General features: G+C 40.7%; 1 protein-coding gene across 1 annotated transcript in view; it reads left to right on the forward strand.

Annotated features, from left to right (window-relative positions):
* ROR1 (receptor tyrosine kinase like orphan receptor 1) overlaps positions 1–24826 on the forward strand; it is a 178907-nt gene that overhangs the window by 119094 nt on the left and 34987 nt on the right. The window contains exons 2-3 of the mRNA XM_039328949.1: positions 5587–5658; positions 23671–23958. Coding sequence (XP_039184883.1) covers positions 5587–5658; positions 23671–23958 — 360 coding nt within the window. The remainder of the gene's footprint in view (positions 1–5586; positions 5659–23670; positions 23959–24826) is intronic.

Genomic DNA, 24826 nt, shown 5'->3' on the forward strand with positions numbered 1-24826 from the left:
ATGCGTGCTAGAGTTGGCACTTAGAGCCCTTTCTGTAGACACACATGCCGTTGCCCCAGCCCCTCCCTCCCTGTGGCCCCCTCTTCACCTGCAGCCCCCCAGAGAGTTGTCCCCAGACGCAGCCTGTACAGAGCAGCACAGCCAAGGACATGTCATCCGGGCAGCGGGGACAAGACACCGCCCTTGTGCCCCATCGCGCACAGATGCTAATGCAGAGCGTGGGCAGAGGGCGTGGCCGCCATGGCACTGCTGGGCTGCCTGGGTGATCTACTGTGGCAGGCCATGGAGGCAGTGGGTAGTCCTGCTGGTGGGTGGGGGTGGAGCAGGGGGTAGGGCAGGGTCAGAGCAGGCAGGGGACAGGGTGGGGGTGGTTTGGGGGCACTTAGTTTCTAAAAAGTTCGCCATCACTGTACTAGGGTTTTATAAAGCAGTACTAATATTTTGTGTGATCTTGATTCTGTGCCTCTGTTTATACAATCCAGGATTGTATTAGCTTTTTTGGCGGCTGCTGCACACTGCTGGCTCATAGTCAAGTGATCGTCCACTATGACTCCAATGTCCCTCTCATAGTTACTATTTTTAAACCAGGTCTCGCCCAATCTGTACTTGTATCTTTGATTTTTCTTGCCTAAATATAAAACTTTGCATTTCTCCACATTGAAACTCATTTTGTTGGATAGGGCCCATTGTTCAAGTTTGTCAAGATCTTTTTGGATCTTGAGTTTTGTCTTCTGGCTACTCCTGCCAGTTTAGTGTCATCTGCAGATTTGATGAGTTCTCCTTCAATTCCCTCATCTAAGTTATTGATGAAGAGTACTGGGCCTAAGACAGAGCCTTGTGGCACACCACTGCTTACTTCTCTCAATGTAGATGTAGTATTATTGAGGATTATTCATTGAGTACAGTTTTCCAGCCAGCTATAGATTCATCTGGTGGTGATGCTGTCTATTCCACCTTTTTCTAACTTACCAAGGAGTAGGTTGTGGTGTACTTTATCAGATGCCTTACTGAAATCTAAGTGTACTACATCCACAGCATTTCGCTGGTCTACTAGTTTTGTCACTTTGTCAAAGAATGAAATAAGATTGGTTTGGCATGATCTGTTTTCAACAAACCCGCGCTGGCTACTAGTTATAATTTTGTTTGCTTCTAGTTGTTTGCAGATCTGTTTTTTGATTATCTTTTCTATGATCTTCCTAGACATTGAAGTTAAACTGATTGGTCTGTAGTTTCCTGGGTCCATTTTTCCCCTTTCTTGATGATGGGAACCACATCAGCCCTTTACCAATCCTCAGGTACTTCCCCGGTGCTCCAGGATTTATGAAAGATATGGTACAATGGTTCTGAGATAACATCTGCCAGCTCCTTCAGAACTCTGGGATGTAATCTGTATGGTCCCGTCGATTTATATTCATCAAGGTTGGATAAATGTTCTTTTACCATTTTCTTGCTTATTTTAATTTTTGTTTCTAGTTTGTCTTTTGCAGTGGTTTTTTTGGTATGTTGGGGTATAGTTTCTTTTTGTGTGAAGACTGATGCAAAGTATGAGTTAAGCAGCTCTGCTTTCTCCTTGTTGCCTGTTATTTTCTTGCCATCTTCTCTCTTTAGTGGACCTTCCTTGACTTTTTTCTTGTTGTTAATAAGTTGGAAGAAGCTTTTTTTATTATCCTTGATTTCTGTTGCAAGTCTTTGTTCGCACTGAGCCTTTGCTTTCCTGACTTCATGTTTGCATATTTTGGCTGTCTGCTGATAATCGGCCTTAGTTATGTGCCCCTCTTTCCATTTTTTGTATTTGTCCTTTTTGTCTTTCAGTTTGTCAGAGAGATCTTTGTGCAGCCATGTTGGTTTCTTCTTGAATTTCCTGTTTTTCTTTGTCAGTAGTATTATGCTGGTCTGGGCTTTTATGATTGAATTTTTCAGAGTTTCCCATGCTTCTTGGGTTGTTTTCCCCTTTAGGATTTTCATCCATGGGATTTTTCCTAGGTTCTCTCTGAGTTTGTTAGAGTCAGCTCTTTTGAAATTTAAGACACTGGTTGGATTGTTTTCTATTGCTAATGTTTGCATTATATTAAATTCCAGTATGATGTGGTCACTTTCGCTCAAGGTTCTGGCAACTTCAACTCCCTCTATCACTTCTTCTCTATTAGTAAGAATTAAGTCCAGTATAGCTTTATGTCTAGTTCCCTCCTCCACTTTTTGGGTGACAAAGTTGTCGACTAGGTTGGTTAGGAATCTGTTTGATCTTCCGCTCGCTGCAGAATTTGTCTCCCAATTGATATCAGGATAGTTGAAATCTCCCATTGCTACCGTGGTATGCTTCCTACCTACATTTGTTAACTGGTTGGCAAAGAGTTCATCTATTTCTTCTAATTGGTTGGGTGGCCTGTAATATACACCTATGGCAACGTCACTTTTTTTCTATTTTATATTGACCCATATACATTCTGGAGAGATTTTATGTTTGATCATGTGCATTTCTGTAGATATGTAGTGTTCTCTTACATATAGTGCAACTCCCCCTCCTCTTTTTGTAGACCTGTTTCTTTTGAACAATTTGTATCCATCCATCAGTCCATTCCATTCATGAGTTTAGTGCCACCAGGTTCTGTAAAGCCAACTATGTCATACCCTCCCTCTTGTACTATTGCTTCTAGTTTGCCCTGTTTGTTCCCCAAGCTTTGAGCATTTGTATATAAGCATTTATATAAGCATGGATCAGACCTATTTCCTGTTTAATGTCCAAGACATTAGTAGCAGACAGTTGTGCCCATTTAAACAAAACCTCACAGGATCTTATGAATTGTATAAATTACAGTTTCCAGCTATCTTATTCCTTCCTTTTTGCAGAAAACTCCGCAAAGACTCTTGTAGCACCTTAGCCACAAGATGTCTTGTGACATATACTATCAATCACACAATTTCCTTTTGGTGTTAACATCATCATGCAAAGTGTAAAAAAAAGTCAGAAGCAAAAGCAAATATGATCTGCTTTCAATTAACTTGGTTCCTCGATATATTAGTAATATCGAAGACAATTCCTGTGGAACTAGCAGGTTGTATATACTGTTCATGACATATTATTTGTTCAATTGTATATGGGATTTGTATATTGCTTCTCATTAAAAAGTCTTAAATTATTAAGACAATTAAAATTATTGTAATTATTATTGTAGTTAATAAGGGGGAAAGGCCAAAAGAAGGTCAAATTGACATAGATAAGCTCTTCAAGAAATAACCTAGAAAGAGCAAGTAGTCATCCAGTCAGTCACATTTTTTTTTTCTTCTGATATTTATCTAATTCTAGAGCATGGGTGACAGAGGGAAAAAGAGACGCCTTATCAAATAGTTGATTATCTAATGGCAAAATACTCTACACTGGGGGTTTCATTTCATAACTTCTTCTTTCAATTCTAATAGATACTCACCATGGTGTTTATGGTAGTGGCCTTGTAACTAATCAGATTGTATATTCATGTAACAGCCATTTTTGGCCTGGGATCTATCTATTTATGTGGTCACTCCTCTCATCACAACAACTCTGGGCAACAAAGTTTACAATTATTTTTTTAAAAAAAACACCGATGTAAGTAATTGTTAAAATATATAACATAAAAATAAAATGAACAGGTAACTGAGAGTAAAAACCACAAAATAATAGCAAATTGTTACAGGAATGAGAAATTGTGATGCCCAGTTTATGAATATCAATGGAAAATGAATTTGACTTTTAGATCACATTTCTATAGATTTAAAATTAGAAATAATTCCCCTGAAATTATGATTTCGTATAAACCTGACACCTATTTATCATATTATAGAGAAAATGAGAGATTCAGCTAATTGGCTCAGTTGGCTGAAATGTGTTCAGAATACAATATTGGTTCATATGATCTGACTGTGAGCTATAGTTACTTTTTGGATTTAAATTATTCCACATACATTGTTCAGAAAATCTTATTGATTTTCATAGATGGTTGCATTCTTTTGAATCAAATATGTTGTGGAAACTAAAAGGAAAACAAAGAATGTACACTTTGGATGTTTTTATAGTTGCAAAAATTATTAGACTGGACACATTACTTTGTAATGGTTTGAAGAAGTTATCTTTCTTTCTGTATTTGTACAGCATTTTAACCCACTGTATTGAGTTAAAAATATTTGTCTTTTAGGAATGTATACTGCTTATACTAATATATATATTTAAGTACCCATTTTTTTCTTATTCCTGATTAAACTATAATGTCAAATAAATATATATGAAAAACTAGTTTATTTAATATATATATGTCAGAGGTATGTTTTGTGATTTACTGCTCTTTCCTTCCTCTCTTGTTCTATAAAATATAGTAGAAACAAGAGTTACTTAAACACCATGAAATCTATACAAATTAAATGTATTTTTATACTCACTGCCAGTAGCTAAAATAAATATTTCTTCTACCTAATTCATTTGTGCGGCATTTTGAAATCAAAAGAATTGCTGGTAGTATCTTCTGTTAAAATAAATTGTCAAATTCAAGTGTTTAAAAAAAATTGCATAGATAAATGTATAGAATTGGCCCGTGCTTATAATATTTTAATCCTTCTTCTGTGAATATACTTGCCCAAAATTTTAATGCTTCAATTATTATTATTCAAATTACGCTACTGCTCAAAACAGTACAATTGTGTATTGAAGTGATCTCCTTTTACCACAATCTCGATGTACATTTTTTAAAAGCAAAACATGGACACTCACACTTGAGTAGAACCAAATTCTCCATAGAATCAGCAATCAAGTGTTGAAAAACGAGGTCCAATAGATCAGTGTTATTTTTATTTCCTCCAAGAAGTACAAAATACAAAGAAATCCACCCATCCTTCCTACTCCAGTTGCTTGTATTGGCGAGTATTATTGGAGCAGATCAGTGATGAGATTCAAATATGTGAACATATTTGAAAACATACAGTTCTCTGTGTGGATGCTGCTTCCGGAAGTCTATTCTGGGTCTGGGCAACAAAGAATTAGCTACCGGTTCTGCCGAACTGGTGCGAACCGGCTGAATACCACCACTGGAGCAGATTCTGAGATGGGGCGGATCATTTGCCACTCCACCATCTCCCATCTACCCATTCTTAGAATTCCTTTCTAATGGCTCTCATTACATTTTTAAAACTGAAAGACTAATTGCAACTTTTTTCTTTCATCTCTTTTATTTCATTTTTTTCCCTTTCTATAATTCCCATCTTTTCAACATACCGTATTAATTAATGCCGCAGTAGTATTCTGTTGCCAAAAACAAAAATAATTTGAAAAACCTGAACTCTCCCAAATTATGTGGTTTGCCATTCCAGATATTTACTGATTTGTTTTTTTAAACAATCAGGAAATCTCCAGACATTATTGATTTTTTTCCATAAGCATTCCTTGCATTTGCTGTACCTTCTGAACATTTCTGCCAATACAGCTTACTCATGAGATCTAAACAACTAGAGCATGTATTTTCGATATGTAAAACTCTCTTGTCAAAATATGTGAGTCCTATATTCCCTAGTTTATATAATGTTTATATATTAAAAAATGACTTTTTTTCTCTTTTTTTTCAGGAACAAATGTGTCAGCCACTGCTGATTTAATGCCTACATCAAATTGGAACATGTCAAATGAAGTAGATAAAGGTAAATAATGAAAAAGAAAATAAATGCCATTTCGGATTTTAAACACTGTTAAGTTTTCCTTATTTTTTTGAAAAGTCATACACAAATCTGCTAGTAAAGTTAGAGGCAAAAGACAAGGCCAAAACCAAATTATTATCTGATGTTTCGTCTGTTATTTCTGAAATGAAGATTTCCCTTTTTACTTCAAGTAACTCATTCCACATGTTTGGGATTTTTTTAAAGTCAGGATGTGAATTATAGGAGTGTATGACCTACCTGACATTTCATCGTTTGGCTCTTGGAATCTGGATCCAATAGGAACATGTTTTAGTCTGAATTGCTTTGCATGCAACTTTTGGTATGAAATTTGGAATGAAGCCATTATGGCCTGGGATAAAGAATGCAAAATATTTTGGATTTGTGAAACCACTCATAAAGAACATTGAACACAAATCAGCACTAGTTACTCTACAGTCACATTCTGTAAGACATTTTTCATGGATGAACATATATATATTTCTTTAAATGTTGCTATCTAGCATGTCTTTCTGAGATTCAAGCTCCTGGAATTTTACACTGCCTATCTATAATGAACAGTTATAACTCATTGGTAAGACAGCTCTGATAATCTTTAAGGGCTAGATAAAATGGCAAGCACTCTGGAGCTATATTTTTTCTCAGGGTACCCATCAAAATCCTTTGGCCACAATATTCCTGTGAAATCTCATCATTGACAGCTTAAGACACTAAGGAACTGGTTACCTTTTGGTCATTGTTAGGATGGATCTCTATCTCCAGGAAACACACCAACCTCAGAAGTCAGTAGGACAAAGTCAGCAGCAATTTAGGCAGTAATTCCAGGTTACAATACACCTGACCCTTTAATGCATTCCTCAGTTCTGACATAACCACTTAAGGTCATCCAGTCAGTCATATTGTTTTCTCAATGGATGAATACAGAGGCATGTGTCCAGATTAGGGAGAGTTGCTATGGATATGTTTTAGTGTCTTGTTGCCTAAGGAGATTGTCTACTCAGGTTACTGCACATTAGTGCTGGAGAAAATAACACAAAAGTAAAGCAGCAGTATTATTCAACGTCCTTCACCAATCTTTATTTTCATACCTTCTTATATCATAAGCCAATGGTGCTTCAATGAATGTATTTGCCACTGGTTCGAATAGGATGTAATGAGTATTATTCCACAAAGCTCATCCAGACAAGTTACCAATGAAATCTTACCAGAACTACATAAATTCCTAAGGTGATGCAGATCCTTCTGCTTGCCTCTATCTTATTATGGTCAATCCATGCTGGAATCCTAATGTCCAGAGCTTATGGGTCATAAAACTGTATGAATTTGCAGTTCCTTCCTGTTTCCCAATTCTCACTTGCAATTGCTTATTCTACTGATGTCTCTTTTCATTTATGTGCATTTATAGCGCATACATATACAGAAATAATCACCCATACAGTTTTAAAGTCCTTGTCACATTGTTGCTAACTTAGAATGAAAAGAGTAGCAAGGTTTATCCCAGATGGTGATAGACGAACAGCTGGTGGTCAGTTAACCCCCACCCATTGAGGTTAGAGTTCATTAGAAGATGCCGGAAGCTAGAGTACATTTTTGGAGAAAGCTGAAGTTTTTAAATGCAAAGTATATATCAAGATTCTTCTCTTCTTTCCTGTTGGCAGGATTAGCAACATTTTATTAACTCATAAATCTATGTTGTTTGCAGAGGTCCTTTTTTCCAGGCCCTGAGTGATTCCATTTGTTTTTTCCTCTGAGTCCTTTTCCAAGTACAGATCTCCTAAACAGCAATCCAACTTTCAGGCAATTACAAGGCAGCCCCCAAAATCTGAGAGTAATGTACAGGTAGTCCTCAATTTACAAACACAATTGAGCCCCAAATTTCTGTTGCTAAGCGAAACATTTGCTACGTGAATTTTGCCGCATTTTACAACCTTTCTTACGACAGTAGTTAAATGAATCGCTGTAGTTGTTGTTAGTGACACAGTTGTTAAGTGAATCTGGTTTCCCCATTGACTTTGCTTGTCAGAAGATCACAAAAGGGGATTGCATGACCTGGGTCACTGCAGTTGTCATAAATATGAGTCAGTTGCCAAACCTGACCACAGGAATGCTGCAACGGTTGTAAGTAGGAAAAACGGTCATAAGTCACTTTTTTCAGTGGCATTGTAACTTTGAACAGTCACTAAATGAGCTATTGTAAGTTGAGGACTACCTGTACATTCCTGTCTGCCTGTCCACCTATCTAATTAAAATCTCTACATGGAAAATACTGTTATATTCTGAAAACTGAGCTAATATGCAATTGCAAGACATCACTGGCGGGCCTGAACTTCATGAGTTTTGTGAGGATTCTTTGTCATTTTCATAGATTCCTTTTAGTCATATGATATTTTTCCCTTGTTTAGAGATGGAAGAGCTTGGTCATTCTCTCAGGAGCAATCGTATCTGTAGGTTAGTGTTCTTTCTTGCAGCAGCTTTAATCACAGCATCAAGCTTAATGTCAATATAAATAAGTGGCAGCAATAGTTCTTGTTCTTCCTTTCATTTATCTTGTGATATCTTTCTCAACTTTTTTTATTATTTTTTACCTCTGTGATTTCTGTAAATTCTGTTGTAGGGGATTAGTGCATTGAAAGTACAAAACATAGCCCAAGGCAGTGTTTCTCACCTTAGGAATTTTAAGATGTATGGTCTTCAGCATGCAGGCGGGGGAATTCTGGGAGTTGAAGTCTACATATCTTAAAGTTGCCAATGTTGAGAAACACTGGTTTAGGGATATTATCAGAAAACCTTGCCAATACTCATGAATCTTATGACCATGTGTTAGATTGTCATAAGCCCCCTATTGTGGAGTAATAATGATGATGATGATGATGATGATGATGATGATGATGATGTTGGAAGGGACCTTGGAGGTCATCGAGTCCAATCCCTTGCTCAGGCAGGAACCCTACACCATTTCAGACAAATGACTATCCAATCTCTTCTTAAAAACTTCCAGTGTTGGAGCATTTACCACTTCTGGAGGCAGGTTGTTCCACTGATTAATTGTTCTAACTCTCAGGAAGTTTCTCCTTAGTTCTAGGTTGCTTCTCTCCTTGATTAGTTTCCATCCGTTGCTTCTTGTCCTGCCTTCAGGTGCTTTGAAGAATAGCTTGACTCCCTCTTCTTTGTGGCAGCCCCTGAGATATTGGAACACTGCTATCATGTCCCCCCCCTCATCGTTCTCTTTGTTAAATTAGACATTCCCAATTCCAGCAACCCTTCCTTATATGTTTTAGTCTCCAGTCCCCTAATCGTCTTTGTTGCTTTTCTCTGTACTATTTCTAGAGTCTCAGTATCTTTTTTACATCGTGGTGACCAAAACTGGATGCAGTATTCCAAGTGTGACCTTACTAAGGCATTGTAAAGTGGTATTAATACTTCACGTGATCTTGATTCTATCCCTCTGTTGATGCAGCCCAGCACTGTGTTGGCTTTTTTGTCAGCTGCAGCACACTGCTGGCTCATATTTAAGTGATTGTTCACTAGGACTCTGAGATCCCTCTCACAGTTACTACTATTGAGCAAGGTACCCCCTATACTATACCTGTGCATTTGGTTTTTCTTGCAAATTATCCTCAAGTAAGTTTGACATGGACTTTTTCCAGAGGCTTTTTTTAACACTTTTTGTTCTGCGCTATTGAGTAGATTCCAAGAGATTTCTTACAGTCATAGACTTTGCTATTTGTGGCTCTAGGGAAGTAGAAACACATGCCGATGCTATTTCACAGTGTCTTTTTAAATGATATTTGTTTGTTTGTTTGTTCGTTTATTGACTTTTTTGATTTCTATGGGCACCCAACTCAACCAAGGGAAGCTTACAGTACTAGAATTCTAAAACAATTAAAACAACTTACAAAATATTAAAACAATAAAAACATCCATAAAATATATAACTACAAAGAGCAGCCATGACAGTTAATCAACTAATAGTAAAGCCAAGTTGCAGGGTCCTTAACACATTCCAAGCGCCAGGGTACCGTGTTTCCCCGAAAATAAGACTTATTATTATTATTATTATTATTATTATTATTATTATTATTATTATTATTATTATTATTTGCCTCCAAAAGAGGCGCCCAGGTCTTATTTTCGGGGGAGGAGGTGTCTTTTCCATTTATCTTACGGCAGCGGCACCAACAGCTCCACCCAGCTGGCCCTCTTCTGTGGCTGAAGGAGCAGCTTCATTCGGCACCTGAGAATGGAGCTCCGGCTTGCATTTCACCATCAGAGGCCTTTCCAGAAGGCCTATGCAGCTGAGAACCAAGCTACGGAATCCGTAGCTTGGTTCTTGGCTTTACAGGCCTTTCAAAAAGGCCGCTGATGGTGAAATGCAGGCCCGATCTCATTCTCAGGTGCAGAATGAAGCTGCTCCTTCGGCTGCAGAAGAAGTGGGCTGATGAGGCAAGTGTCGATCCATGGGAGGCCTAGCTGCAATGGTAAGCTCCACCCCTGTCCTAGCTTGAGTTTTAGGCATGCACCTTGCCCCAAAACTAGGACTTATTTTTGGGGTAAGGCTTATATTAGGCCCACCCCCAAAAATCAAGCTAGGACTTATTTTCAGGGTAGGTCTTACTTTCAGGGAAACACGGTATATACCCAAGTTTTTAAAGTTTTGCAAAAAGCCAACACGATTGGGACCATTGTAATGTCTATGGGGAGAATATTGAACTTTGAAAAAAGAGCAGTAACTTTTCAAACTACATATTGTTACTAGTTCCTCTTTTTTGAGTGCTGCAATTTCATCCATTCAACGTACAGTGAGATCAGCTTTTCATATGAGATCCTCCAAATTTTGGACTGCGTCTCAAAATTTTCAGATAATCTTCCAACTTAGAATGATATATACTTTGACCCAGCACATCTCAAGAGTGCCAGATAACCTAATAAAGCAAGTTCTAGTGCTATGATTTTGAGATTTATTTATTTTTTTAGATTTTTCTCTTAAAATCATTGATACATTTGGTGGAAGAAGGTAGACTTACAATTCTCATATTCATGCACAGTTTAACTTTTCATTTTCTCTTTGTTTATTAGGGATGTTCTGTAAATTAGGAGGCTGTTAAGGAGATAGCATTTTTTGAAAAATCTATTTGTGGGATCCCATGTGTAGCTGAGGAACTAAATTACTGCGACTTTGTTTGAGATTTTTTTTTTTAGTTACAGGATATTTGTTCTTTTATTTGCTTTTCAGCTGATAGTGTATATGCTTTTCTTTGACAATTTGTATTTCTTCAACAGTAGATTCCTAAGTAATATAGGTGTAAAATGTGAAGGTCATAGAACAAAAGTCACTAAAGTCACCAGGCTGCTAAAATGTTTCAGAAAATGTGCAATTTATTTTAGATTTTGCTTGATTTCTCCTACCACCTTTGTTTAAACTCCAGTGAGGATAATGAATGTCTGACCATTATATACAAAGTTACGATATATAATAACCTTTTCATGGCTCATCCAGTTTTCTGGCTTTAGCTGAAAGATTAATAGATCAGTAGGCCAAGGGACACATTTTATTGTACATTTCTGTTCCAGATATCCTGACATTTCTGATTTAAAACATAGATCTTTAGAAGCCAGAGAAAGGGCTAATAAGAAGCAGAACATAAAGTGACTGACTAACTGCATATCTTTGACTTCACAACATTTATCTTTAACAAGCAGACATCCATATACAAGCACACACACACACACATACACACACACATACACACACACACACACACACACACATATTTTAAATTTGCCAATAGAATTTTTTTGTACATGACTGCTTATGCTTATTTCAGTAATATCAAAATCCATGTTTTTATTCACTGGTTTGCAAAATGATAAGGATTTTTTTCCTTCAAATATTTATTTGTAATAAATAAAATATGAATAGAGTGATGTCTGACATTTCATGCCTTTCTCTGGATCGTAGTTTATTTTTCTCTTCATGATTTCCCACAAGCATGTTAAACTGAATGAATTGCAAATAACATTTTATAAAAATGATTCTTTATAAACTATTCGCCTCTTACTTAATCAAGAATATAATAGCAAATAAAGAAAGTTCCATTTTCCACTCAATAACTTTCACTGTTTCAAAGCTTTCAAGATTTAGGGAAAAACAGTTCAGAAAATAAACTGGTTGAAAATAAAAGCAAAACATAAGTAGGTAGAGAAAATTGGTCAGACGCAAGGAGAAGGACATGTTATATTTACAGAGACTAACACTTGCTTTAAGAATGTAAGTCTTCTTTGAGTGAGCTTCATTCATGAGGATTTCCTGGACATATCTGGTAGTTCTTAATTTCCAGAAGCCTCAAATATTTTTAATCTAGTCATTAATTACTTGGTATCTTCTAGATGTTGTGGACCCCAGTTTCTAGGACGAATGAATGTTTATGTTTATACATCTTGCACCTTATCCTTTTTAATTAAGGATTTTAAAGGATAAAAAGAAAGGAATTAGGGAAGTCATTGACACAAGATGGATGTAAGAAGATTCCTCATATCTGGCCTTTTAAAACTATATCATGGATGGCAAGGGAGCACGGTCTCTGTTTGGAGTTTACTTAATGCAACTATATGAAACCATATGGGTGACCTTATGTTTGGGTGACCTTATTTGGCCCTTAAAGTGGCAATGATAATGAGAAGAAAGGCTAACCTTAGCAGTCAGCCAGAGAAATTTGTCTAGAAAAAGCTGGAGAAAAAAGGAATATTGTTCTATCTTTCAGCATCAGGGGAAGGAATTAATTGTTCTCCATCAGGATGGATGTAGACTCCACTGATTGGGTAATTTAATCCCACCTGCTCAGACTAAGACAAAAAAACTCTGCCACGCCTCCTTCTGGGTGTGACTTCCCAGTTTTTGTCTTAGTCTCGTGCTCAGCAAGACGCTTTTCAGAAGGCTCCTAGCTAAGTTTGATTCTTTCCTTTTTTCTTTTAGGCTATTCAAATTAAAATTGGATACTTTAAATTCAAATTGATTAACAATTAGATTAATTCGGCTTCACTTCCAAATTAAGAGGATTGCGTTGGGGGGGATAGGGACTCTGTCCTCCCTCCCCTGCAGCCCTTTGGGCTTTGAAAAGGAGGCTGCAGGCTTCGTTCGTTAGGGAGCTCCCGTTCCGACGATCTGTAGCCTCTTTGCGATTCCGCCAATTCAGCTGGGTAGCGGAGGTCGGCTTTTCAACTCGGAGACCTCCTGAGTGATTTACTTGCCTCGAGGCCTTGAGGGAGAATTCCTGACTGCAGCTTTATCTGGATCGCAGCAGGGGCTGCGCTACTAATCGCAAGTGCTTGGGGACTGGGGGAGGAATCCCAAATCAGCCTTGTATTCCCCTGCTGTGTAATTGATTCTCCTGTTTAAAATACGACAGGGTTTTGCTTCTCCAGGCCTTAAGGCCTGGCGGCCGCCATTTTGACCGCATGGTCTAGCGCGGCTGCTTCTAGAGGTCCCACGTGGCGGACGCCATTTTGGAGGCCTAATTGAAATTTTTGCATAATCATTGGCAGTTATTCCTGCATTATTGCAGACGCATAGTTGTTGCCTGTGTCACTTGGTCTGTGAGCAGACCTGTTCAGGGGGGAAGATATTTTTGTATCCACAGGAGTTGTGGTCAAACTTGAGGGGGCTACTTCAGGTGTGGGCCTTGGCTGCATTTGAGCAGACCAAGGTGTTATTAACTGGTCCTAAGGCCTAGAAGAGAAGAGCGAAGAGATTCCTTTATTGTCCACCTGTTTCTCAGTTTAGCCCGTGACCTTTTGTCACAAGGCCTGTACAGACAGCATTAGAACACTGTCTGGCTGTTCTTGCCATTGCCTTCTGTTCAGAGCGAGGATCGGTTTTCCATCTCTGACTGTGATCTGCGTGTTGGGTTCCTCCCCCCATTTCTAGGTACTACTGTCCAGGAATACCTAGACAGCAATGGCAGACAGCTCCTCGCCCCAGGCTTCTCAATCTAGTGTCCCCCCCGCTCAAGCAAAGCGCAGATCTGAAGAATTGGACATGGGGGGGAAGAAAAAAGCTAAAACCAAACATCTGTCTTCCAAAGATACTTCCAAATCAGCCGGGCGAGAGGCCACAAGGAGACACTTAGCATTGGAGAGAGAATTCTCCAAGGCACAAAGGCTCAGATCCAGTGGGACTGAAACGGTTTCCCCCGCCCCACTGGATACTCCTTTGACAGAACCTCAATTTGAATCATCTCAGGATGCCCCAAGACCTTGGTCTCCTCGGGGGGAAACCGAGCAGGTAGGTCCTCCTCGCTCCTCTCCTTCATCAGCACACCAACCACCTGAGACCAGGTGTGCCTCAACGGAGGTTGGGGTCAGTTCCAGGGACCAAGGGGAAATGTGGTCCCAGGCTCAATTCCAGGCCTTCATGCACCAAGCATTCAGGCAGTTTATGTCATCAACTGAGAGTAGCCAGGTGCAGTCCCATCCTACTCCTCCCGCATCTATTCCCCCACCTCTGGTGGAGCGTGATACTAGACCTAGCTCTGCTGTTTCGGAGACATCCTCACAATTAGGGGAGGAGGGATCAGTGGAACTGGGAGTTGCAGACACTCCCTTGTCTGAGGAGGAGGATCCAGCTCCTGAACAGGTGACCTCTTCCGGGCTTTTCGATCCGGCCATTTTTCGGTCACTCCTCGTAAGGGCTATTGACACGGTAAAACTTACCTCAGCCCAGGAGGAGACTCCTTCTTCCTCATCCAACCGGGAAGCCAACCCTCTGTTTGCGGAAAAGGTCAAGGAGGAACCGCAGATTCCATGCCCACTAGTCTTCAGGTCTACGGTGGAAAAGCAGTGGGCATCCCTTGCTACCACTCCTTCACAGAGCAGTTTAGACAAGAAACTTTACAATGTCTCTTCTTCTTTCGCTTCTCTTCTAGAAGTCCCATCTGTAGACGCTCCGCTGACCTCTCTGTTCTCCAATACCGCTGTCCCGGGGGACATGGCTGAATTCTTGAAGGCAGAGGACAAAAAGTTCGAGTTCTCTTTTCGTAGAGCTCACCAATCTTCGGCTTGGGCCATAAGGGCGGCAACCTCATCCTCCTTCTTTGCACGCTCGGCAATTATGTGGTTGCAGGAACTCCAGACGCTCATTCCGCCGGATCAGGTCAGAGCGCACCAAACAATAGGGAAAATAGTGGCAGCATCCGAATACATTGCGGATGCATCCTTACACTCGGCTAGATGTTCAGCCAGATCCATTGCAGCCTCAGTGGCATCACGTAGGCTGCTCTGGTTGAAGCAATGGCGCACGGATTTAAAGGCAAAGTGGCGCTTAGCAACATCTAGGTACAGTGGCACCCACCTTTTTGGTCCGGTCCTAGAGCCTCATATCATTGAGGGCAAGGACAAGCGCAAGGCGCTGGCCCATCCCTCTAAAAAACCAGATAGACGGCCCCAACAGGACTTCCGTAGGCCATCATTCCGTCCCAGCGGTTCCTGGGATTGGAGACAGCCCTTTCGGGCAGGGCAGTCCTGGGATTGGCCCAGAGGCTCGCGATCCTATTCTTTCAGACAGGATCGGCAACAGGACCGCCAGAGTAGTGCAGCCAGGGGTCAGTTCCAGACCAAGCGTCCCTTCAGGGGATCAGGCAGTCGTCCTTACAGGCGGTCCAAGTGACGCCAAGGAGGACTACCCCATTGGGGGTCGACTGGCACTGTTTTACGACGTTTGGGAAAACACAACCACAGACGCCTGGGTCAGAGAGACCATAAGACAGGGTCTCTCCCTAGAGTTTCGATCTTCTCCCCCAGATCGTTTTATACAGTGCCCGGTTTCAAACAATACATCAAAAACACAACTAATCACAACAGCCATCGCTCATTTATTAGAGATCAGAGCCATAGAAAGGGTTCCTCAGGAACAGATCGGGGAAGGGTTCTACTCCATCCTGTTTGTAGTTCCCAAAGCCTCAGGCGGTTGGAGGGCGATACTGGACCTAAAGGGTCTAAATTTCTTCCTCATTTACAGGAGGTTCAAGATGCAGACCCTAAAGTCCATCTTGGCAAGTATCAGGAAGGGGGATTTCCTTTCCTCCATCGACCTGACAGAGGCTTACTTACACATTCCGATCATCCAGGAACACCGCAGGTTCCTGCGGTTCTGTTACGCACACAAACACTACCAGTACCGGGCTCTTCCCTTCGGCCTATCCTCGGCCCCGAGGGTCTTCACAAAAATCTTGGCCGTGCTGGCGGCTCATCTAAGGATGATACCCGTACGGGTACAGTGCTACCTGGACGACATACTGATACAGTCCAAATCTTTCCAATCAGGGCAGTCGGACCTGGCAATCACTATTCAAACACTTCAGGATCACGGGTTCTCCGTGAATTTCAAAAAGAGTCACATCACACCCACAAGACGTCTGCTCCATCTAGGAGCTCTGATAGATTCCAGCCTATGCAAGGTATATCTCTCCCAGGAGCGACAAGTCAGCATCCGGAAGCTGACACTGCAGATCCGAGGGGAAAAAAGAGTACCCCTGGTACAATTATCCCAACTCCTGGGGAAGATGGTCTCTTGCCTGGGCATCGTTCCTTGGGCCAGACTGCACTCCAGGAACCTCCAGTGGTTCCTTCTTCCTTTTCAGAAACGCAACATCAGCGCCTCCAACAGGAAGGTCAGGGTTCCCCATCACACTCTGTCCTCCCTCCTATGGTGGACCTCGTCCGCCTTGTCCAAGGGCACTCTGTTCAAGGAACCCACCAGGATCACCCTCACCACAGACGCCAGTCTGTTCGGTTGGGGCGGTCATATTCTGAACCACTTAGCCCAGGGTCAGTGGTCCAGTTCAGACCTGGCTCACAATATAAATTGGCTGGAGCTCAGGGCCATCCACCTGGCTCTCCAAAGATTCTCCCCCCTGGTATCAGGGAAACACGTATTAATCCTGACAGACAACATTGCGGCCAAAGCTCACGTAAACAAACAAGGGGGCACCCACTCTTGGGCACTCATGCAGGAAGCCCAGGCCATAGGGCTGTGGGCAGAGTCCAACCTGAGGTCCATCAGGGCAGAGCACATATCGGGGGAGGCGAATCAACAGGCAGACTCCCTGAGCAGGGTCACAGTGGATCACTCAGAGTGGAAGCTAGACTCAATCCTATTCCAGGAAATATCACGCAGGTTCAGACAGCCCATTCTAGATCTCTTTGCCTCTCCGATCAATGCACAGCTCCCCAGATTTTTTACCAGGTTTCCGGCGAGGGGGGCGGAGGGAACGGACGCCCTCCGGAGCAGATGGCCGGAGGGCGTACTTTATGCATTCCCTCCTCTTCCACTAATACAAGCGACCATTCGCAAGCTCATCCAGGAACAGGCAGAGCTAATCTTAGTGGCTCCATTTTGGCCAAGACGCCCGTGGTTTGCCGACCTGGTGGACCTGTCAATTTCACCTCCATGGAAGATTCCCCCGGACCGAGTAGCTCTCAGCCAGGGGAACCTCCAACATCCGGATCCACAGTGGCTCCAATTAGCCGCTTGGCACTTGAGCGGGAGAGTCTGACCAAACAGTCTTTCTCCTCTGGGGTTATTTCCGTCATCCAGGCCTCGAGGCGTCCCTCGACCAACAGAATCTATGACGCCACTTGGAGAAGTTTTTGCTCTTGGTGTACCAAAAAGCGGCTTTCACCGCTTGCTGTCTCCATCCCAGACATATTAGATTACTTACTTGAGGGGTTAACTAGAGGTCTGTCAACCAGCACCATACGTAGGCAGATAGCAGCCTTGTCGACAGTTCTCACCTGTGACAACCAGGTTTCCCTGTCCCAACACCCAGCAGTCAGTGCCTTTCTCAAGGGTGCGGCCAATGTAGGGCCCCCCACGGTTCATCGTTATCTATCCTGGGACCTCTCTAAGGTGTTACAGGCTTTAACGTCCTCTCCATTTGAACCTCTGAAAGTTTGCTCCCTTCACTTCCTTACATTGAAGGTAGCCTTCCTAGTGGCCATCACGTCGGCCAGGAGGATTTCAGAATTGGCGGCCCTGTCGGTCAGGGAGGACTTGTGCATGTTCCATGAGGATAGAGTGGTCCTCAGGTTGGATCCTGCATTTGTTCCAAAGATCAATACAGGGTTTCACCGCTCGCAGGAACTAGTCCTTCCTAACTTCTGTCCTAACCCTTCCCATCATCTGGAGAGACGGTGGCATATGTTGGATGTGCGCAGGGCTCTGCGCCATTACATTAAACGAACCTCGACCTTCAGGAAGTCCGAGGCATTATTCGTGTCCTTTCAACCCTCAACTATGGGTCGGAAGGTCTCTTCTTCCACCATTGGTCGGTGGATAAGGATGTGTATTTCCAGGGCTTATATTTCCCAGTCCCTTCCGGTACCTTCACATATTACTGCTCACTCTACACGTAGTGCTGCTGTCTCAGCAGCTTGGTCTACCCAGGCATCACTCGAGGAGATTTGCAGGGCTGCGACATGATCCTCTCCTTCCTCATTCATAAAACATTATAGGATAGATCAAATTGCAGCAGCTGAGGCTGCTTTCGGTAGGAGAGTCCTACAGCAAATAGTGGGTTCTCAGGGGTCACAAGCCTAGACTCCCTCCCTATAGGGACATGAGCAGCTTTGGTATGTCCCAATCAGTGGAGTCTACATCCATCCTGATGGAGAAAAGAGCGTTGTCTTACCTGAACGCTTTTTCTCAGCAGGATGGTGTAGACTCCACACCCACCCTGTTAGTGTTAGTCTAGGCCTGTGTCTTCCTTTTTTGTTTGGAGCCTTGCGTCTGGTAGCTTCGCCTCGACAAAAACTGGGAAGTCACACCCAGAAGGAGGCGTGGCAGAGTTTTTTTGTCTTAGTCTGAGCAGGTGTGATTAAATTACCCAATCAGTGGAGTCTACACCATCCTGCTGAGAAAAAGCGTTCAGGTAAGACAACGCTCTTTTTAAGACAGTGGTGGTGAACTTATGGCACGTGTGCCAGAGGCGGCACTTGGAGCCCTGTTTGTGGGCACACGTGTCATTGCCCAGCCTTGCCTCCCTCGTGACCCCTTCCTCACCAGCAGCCCCCTGGAGGAGAGTTGCCCCCGAGTGTGGCCCACGTAGAGCAGTGCAACCAAGGACATGGCAGCCAGGCAGTGTAGACAAGACTCTGCCCTCATGCCCCATCACGCATAGTTGATGCTGCGGGCCATGGACAGAGGACGTGGCTGCCATGGCGCTGTTTGGCTGCCTAGATGATTTGCAGCGGGCCCTGGAAGTGGTGAGTGGCCCTGCAGGCAGGTGGGGTGGGGATGGAGCAGGGGCGGGGCAGGGGGGTGGAGTGGGGGCGGGGCCAGTTTTGGGGCACTCGGTCTCTAAAAGGTTCGCCATCACTGGTTTCAGAAGTTGACTGTAAGAATATGCAGATTCCCCCTTATAAAATTAATAAAAGGAACGCTGTTACTCATTTGAATTGTTATTTCTGGATATAATGCCTGAAAACTAATCACATTTATCTCTCTAGTGTATTTTTACTACATGAAAAAAAAATCCTGTCTTAAGCTTGGAATTAACTGAAATTCAGATCATGTATGTATATTTAAAATGACATGAAGGGACTTCTCTTTGTGCAAGGCACTATTATCATGCTCATGCCTCCCTCTTCACCTCACCCCACATATGCATCTTTCCAGAGCAGATTTGAGAACTTGAAGAAAGAAGAGAAACCTGTTTACTCAAACAGATTCTATTCCACTCTTGGAATTGGGCCATCCAGATATACCATTGATGCAGCCCCTGCAAGGATAGCAATTTGGACAGAAACACTTTTTATTAAATCTGTTGCAATGGTAGCAATCTGGGTGCTCTTAGACCAGTTCTGCATACACAATTAAATACAATTAAGCATGAGCCTGTTTGATCTCTTGATAGTTTTTCATTTCATACACCTTAGCTTTAAGGCTGAATGATGTAATGCTATTTTGTTTTAATGCTAGGTACTATAATTGTGCCATTTAAAAAAAACCTGTGATTTTACTTGTTACGGCATTAAAATTGTAATGCAGTCCAAAAGTTAATGCTTGCTTTGTTAATTCCCTACAGCTGATATAATTGTGTGTTAACCACAACAATGGTTGTAGTGCATAATGATGTCACACAAGAAATACTGCCTGGTTTTGGATGCATACTCACTTATCTGATCAGCATAGCAGCCTTGAAGCTTTTGTAAAAATGAATTATTTTTCTGTGAATACATTCAGTGACTACATTTAAGAATTTGGCCTCTATAAAATGAACTATTAAAATATTGTTTATGTTGTTTTATTGTTTCTACATTCAGCATAGGTCACATATCTTGGAGTCTGATTTAGTTGCTTTTGATTTTCAAATCTTGGGAGATAATTTATTTACAGCATTTGTATTCTGCCTATGAAAACGGTCATAGACTCATAGCATATATAGATGTAAAAGGAGTAAAGTATGCTTTTAGAATTTCCTGTCCATCATTCACATGGAATAGTTGGAATCTGAAGCTTGGTTGATTATATAAATCAATGGTTCTCAACCTGTGGGTCGGGACCCCATTTGGGGTCGAACGACCATTTCACGGGGGTCGCCAAACAACGCAGTCCGCCATTTTTTTCCCCTTTTCCTTAGCTGTGCTACTCCCTTTTATTTTATTGGCTTTTGAAAGCCAATAGAATAGACTCACTTGAATAGAGTCTAATTCTATTGGCTTTCAAAAGCCAATAGGAATTGTCCAGGCTGTCTCTGCCCTGCTGAGCTCACCAAAAGTCCCATTCTGCAAACGGTGCTGCACCAGTTGAGTAGTCCTCGACTTACGACCGGTTGAGTAGTCCTCAACTTACGACCGGTTGGGGGGTCGCGGCATTAAAAAGGTTGAGAACCACTGATATAAATGGTAAATCAGTAAACCTCTCGTTTATTTTCACCAAGTTTCTTTAGATGTGTAAGATTTTTATAAAATAGAACTAAACTGGCAAAGTAAAACCAGTGGCTAATATTTTCCTATACAAAAGATTCAATAATAGTCTTCATATGAATTGCCAGGTAGGTTGGTTGTGAAAACAATGCTTAACCTATTCATGGGAATATCTGAAGTGAAATCCCCACTTAGGCATGAAGTTTGGTGGTCAATTTTGGACCAGTTGCTAACACAGAAACTAAACTACTTAGTATAAAAACCATGTTTACTGTCCTGAAAGGAAGTGATAAAAATAAAGGAACGTCAAGAATCTCTGTGGTCCATTTTCTTAATATAGACCTATATTTTTCTCCTCATTAGGTTGTGAAATGCTTCATTAGAGAGATATGGAGAACAAAGTTAATAGTGCAAACCTAAATATAAAAATTTACTCCTAGAAAAATATATAGGACTGTCTTCCTAATCCTGTCTATAAATTTTATACATTCTTCCTAGTATTTTTGGTTTCAAGACATTTGGAGGATATGAAGAGTAACAATTTTAGCATAGGTTGGTGTAGGTTTTACAAATGTGATCATATAAAACAAAATTCTTCATTAAAACACAATTCTTATGGCGACTTTAGCAAATTTAGTTAAAGTATAAACATCCAAATTCTGAAAATTAAAGATTTTAATGAGAAAAATACCTTAGAACAATGAAAAATCTGAAAGCTTCCCATTCGACAATTGCAAGAAGGGAAAGTTTCAAATAAGTTCAGCATAGGTATGTATTATACATATATAAAATGTATTTTGTATATAAAAGTGAGACTGCATTTATTCCATCATTCTCATTTACACATATACAGACGAAGTTGCCCCAATACACCAATTTAGTATTTAGGTTTAATATTTTGTGTTCCCAGTTTGTACTCTTAACTCCTGAAGGTGACTTATAATTTTCAGTATCTGCATTGGCACCTAGTCAAAAGCCAGAAACCGTATTTAAGACTGAGTTTTCCAGATATTATCTCAAGTAATTTAAAAGTTCATTACGGCCTGTTACAATCAAGGTCTGTGAGCAGAGTTCAGTGGCTACAACTAAGGCATTAAAAAGAGATTGGGTAGGGTTAATACTTGACATTCAGAGTTAAAGACCAGGAGCAAATTGTTTTAACAAATTAAAAATACATTTGGCTGTTACTATATATGGTCTAAAATGTTTTTTAATATTAAAAAGTTGAATGAAACTATTTTTAGTAAAGAGCAAGTCTCAAATGATGGATGATGTTTATATAAACTGAAGGCTAACTCTGATTTTATGGTTACTGCCCTTAAATCCACTGAGATAAAGAAGGTAATGAGAACTTTTCAGTAGAAAAATTTATAAATAGAGATTGGATTTAATTTTGAAACTTATTTTCAAAGCTAGCGTTCATAGCTACTTTAGGTAAATAAGATTTTGCTGTTATTCTAGAATTGTAAAGTCTAATAATACGTACATGGCTTCAGTATTATAATCTTCATAATATAGACTTATCTTAATAATCCCCTTTTAGAGCAGGATCTCAAATAGGAACATCTGTAGGTAAAGTCAAAATTTGGAAGAGAAATGCTGTATCCGCATCTTTTGATGCCTCACCCACCTGATTGTGTTGCGAACAGCCAGTATCCAATCATCACGAATGCCATTTGAAGACTACATTATTAGCTGCTAGACCCAAAGCAGTCATATGTATCCCTTTTCATAAACAGTTGCAAGAAACTGAAAAGTTTGCCATTAAAATGAATTATTAAATTAAAAAAAGTCTTTACTGTGAAACAAAGCAAGTTTTTTGCCATCTCACTTATTCCACTTATGTTCCAGTAATGGTTATCCCATGACCCTTTGGTTTACTCTTAATTTCAAAGTTGGCTGGGTGGCAGATAGCTTCTGGGGAGAGATTGGGATAGGTGGGAGGGCAGCAAAGCTGTTAACAGTGTAGAATAAACTGCACTGTAAATGGGGGCCTATGTGGGACCTTGTGAATTATTGTAAATATCAATGTTGCTAGACAAGTGATTTATTTTGAAGCACACCAGCTTACTTTTTAAGGAACGAAATTTTAAGCAAACAAGTTAAAGAAAGGTTGACCGGAGAATCAGAAGGTCATGATAGGGCTTACAGGAGTTGTCTGACTGGTACATCATATTAAATCTTCTATTTGTGTATTATTTCTTAATGTATTACCTTCTATTAATCATCACAGCTACTATATGCCAATAACCAGCTGCCACTTCCATAATATGGGAATACTCTGACTCCTTGAGAAGATGCTTCCTGGCTTTGAAGAACAGATCTAAAATGAGGAGCTTGACTTGAAACGATTGGCAGAAGCTGATGTTAACTGTATCTCATGTGTGCTTTGCTTCTTTCAAAGGGCTGCATTTATTTTCTACTGATTTTTTTTATTTGAAGAACTCAGTGAAAAATGCTTGATTACAGCTAGTCCTCAATTTATGACCACAAAATTTCTGTTGTTGAGTGAGACATTTGTCAAGTGAGTTTTTCCCCATTTTACAGCCTTTCTTGCTACATAGTTCTTAAGTGAATCGCTGCTGTTGATAAGTTAGTAACCTGGTTGTTAAGTGAATCTGGCTTCCCCATTGACTTTGCTTGTCAAAAGGTTGCAAAAGGTGATCGTATGACCTTGGGACCCAGCAATGGTCATAAGTACGACTCAGTAGCCAAGGATCTGAATTTTGGACACATGATCAAGGAGATGCTACAAGGGTCATAATGTGAAAAATGGTCATGCCACTTTTTTCAATACTTTGAACAGTCACTAAATGAACTGTTGTAAGTCGAGGACTACCTGTATTTAGAATTATTTCCATTTTTCCCAAGTTAAAACTATAATAAAGTCCCTGTTTTACATATGCTTTAGTAAAAGGGTGATCCTCTCTTATATCAAACTCCCTTTGGTTTATTGCTAGATTTATGTTGCAACAGATCTTTGGCTACTTTTTAGAGACAACAGTTTGATTCTTGCCAATAATGTGTAGAGACATGTACTTGCCTCAGCTAACTTTTTTTTCTTTGTGTATTTGGCAGATTATTTCTTAACGCTGGATGAGCCAATGAACAATATCACCACTACTCTGGGTCAGACTGCAGAACTGCATTGTAGGGTTTCTGGTAATCCTTCTCCGACGGTGCGTTGGTTGAAAAACGATGCTCCTGTTGTGCAGGAACCCAGGAGGATATCCTTTCGTGCCACAAGTTATGGGTCCCGATTACGAATAAGAAACCTTGATACCACAGACACTGGTTACTTTCAGTGTGTGGCGACAAATGGCAGGAAAACAGTCTCTACAACTGGGGTGTTATTTGTGAAATTTGGTAAGAAGCTGCCGTACTATGCAGGAAAAGATTGATTTTAACACACACTGCCCAGCTCTGTAGATGTTAAGGTCATTTTTGGTTGAGAAAGGGGAGTAGGTCAGAGATTTTTCCGTCCCATCTTAACCAAAGTAGACTTTCTTTTGAACATAACAAACCAGTTCTTTGTTCAAATAGCTAATTTTCAGATAACAGCTTTAGCCAAACATTTTAACGCTCCCATTTGCAATATAAATATGTTCTAATATGAAATGAATAATCATTTTTAAATAATCAGTAAGGGAAGCAGGGGCAGGTTTACTACGAAGGGCCAAAGTTAACATTATGGAATATATTTAACTGAACGGAAAACAAAGTGCTTTTTTAAAAAAAAAAATCCTGTTAAAATGGAAGTATATTCATTGAGAAAGGTTGATTTCCTGCTTGGATTTTTATAAATGTTTGTTTGCATAATGGAAAGCTTAAAAATCTTGCTTTTGTGATTCTTCATAACTCCAGTCTCCTATAATTTAATATTTTAAATAACAAAAACATGTGCCTTCCACGGAAAAACTAAAGCAAGGAAATAGATATTAAAGCCAAAGTAAATTATAATGTGGAAAACAAGGACCCTTTCCGCAAATATTGACACCTAGTGAGCTGGGGAATGCAAGCCTTCTCCATAGCTGCTCTGGCCCTTTGGAATAGCTTCCCACATAAGATCCAGAGATGGGCTAGATAGCCTTTTAGTGTTCCAGAAAGCTGTAAAGACCTGACTTTTTCATCAAGCTTTGGCCTAGGATAGTGGGTTAACATTATGTGTTGTTCTGGTGTCCTGATGGGGAGGTCATGATGTGTTTTTATATTGTGTTCTTAATTTGGTTGCTAT

The sequence above is a fragment of the Crotalus tigris genome, unplaced genomic scaffold (assembly GCF_016545835.1).
Source record: "Crotalus tigris isolate CLP2741 ecotype Arizona unplaced genomic scaffold, ASM1654583v1 scf7180000024385.1074895, whole genome shotgun sequence".
Classification (NCBI taxonomy): domain Eukaryota; kingdom Metazoa; phylum Chordata; class Lepidosauria; order Squamata; family Viperidae; genus Crotalus; species Crotalus tigris.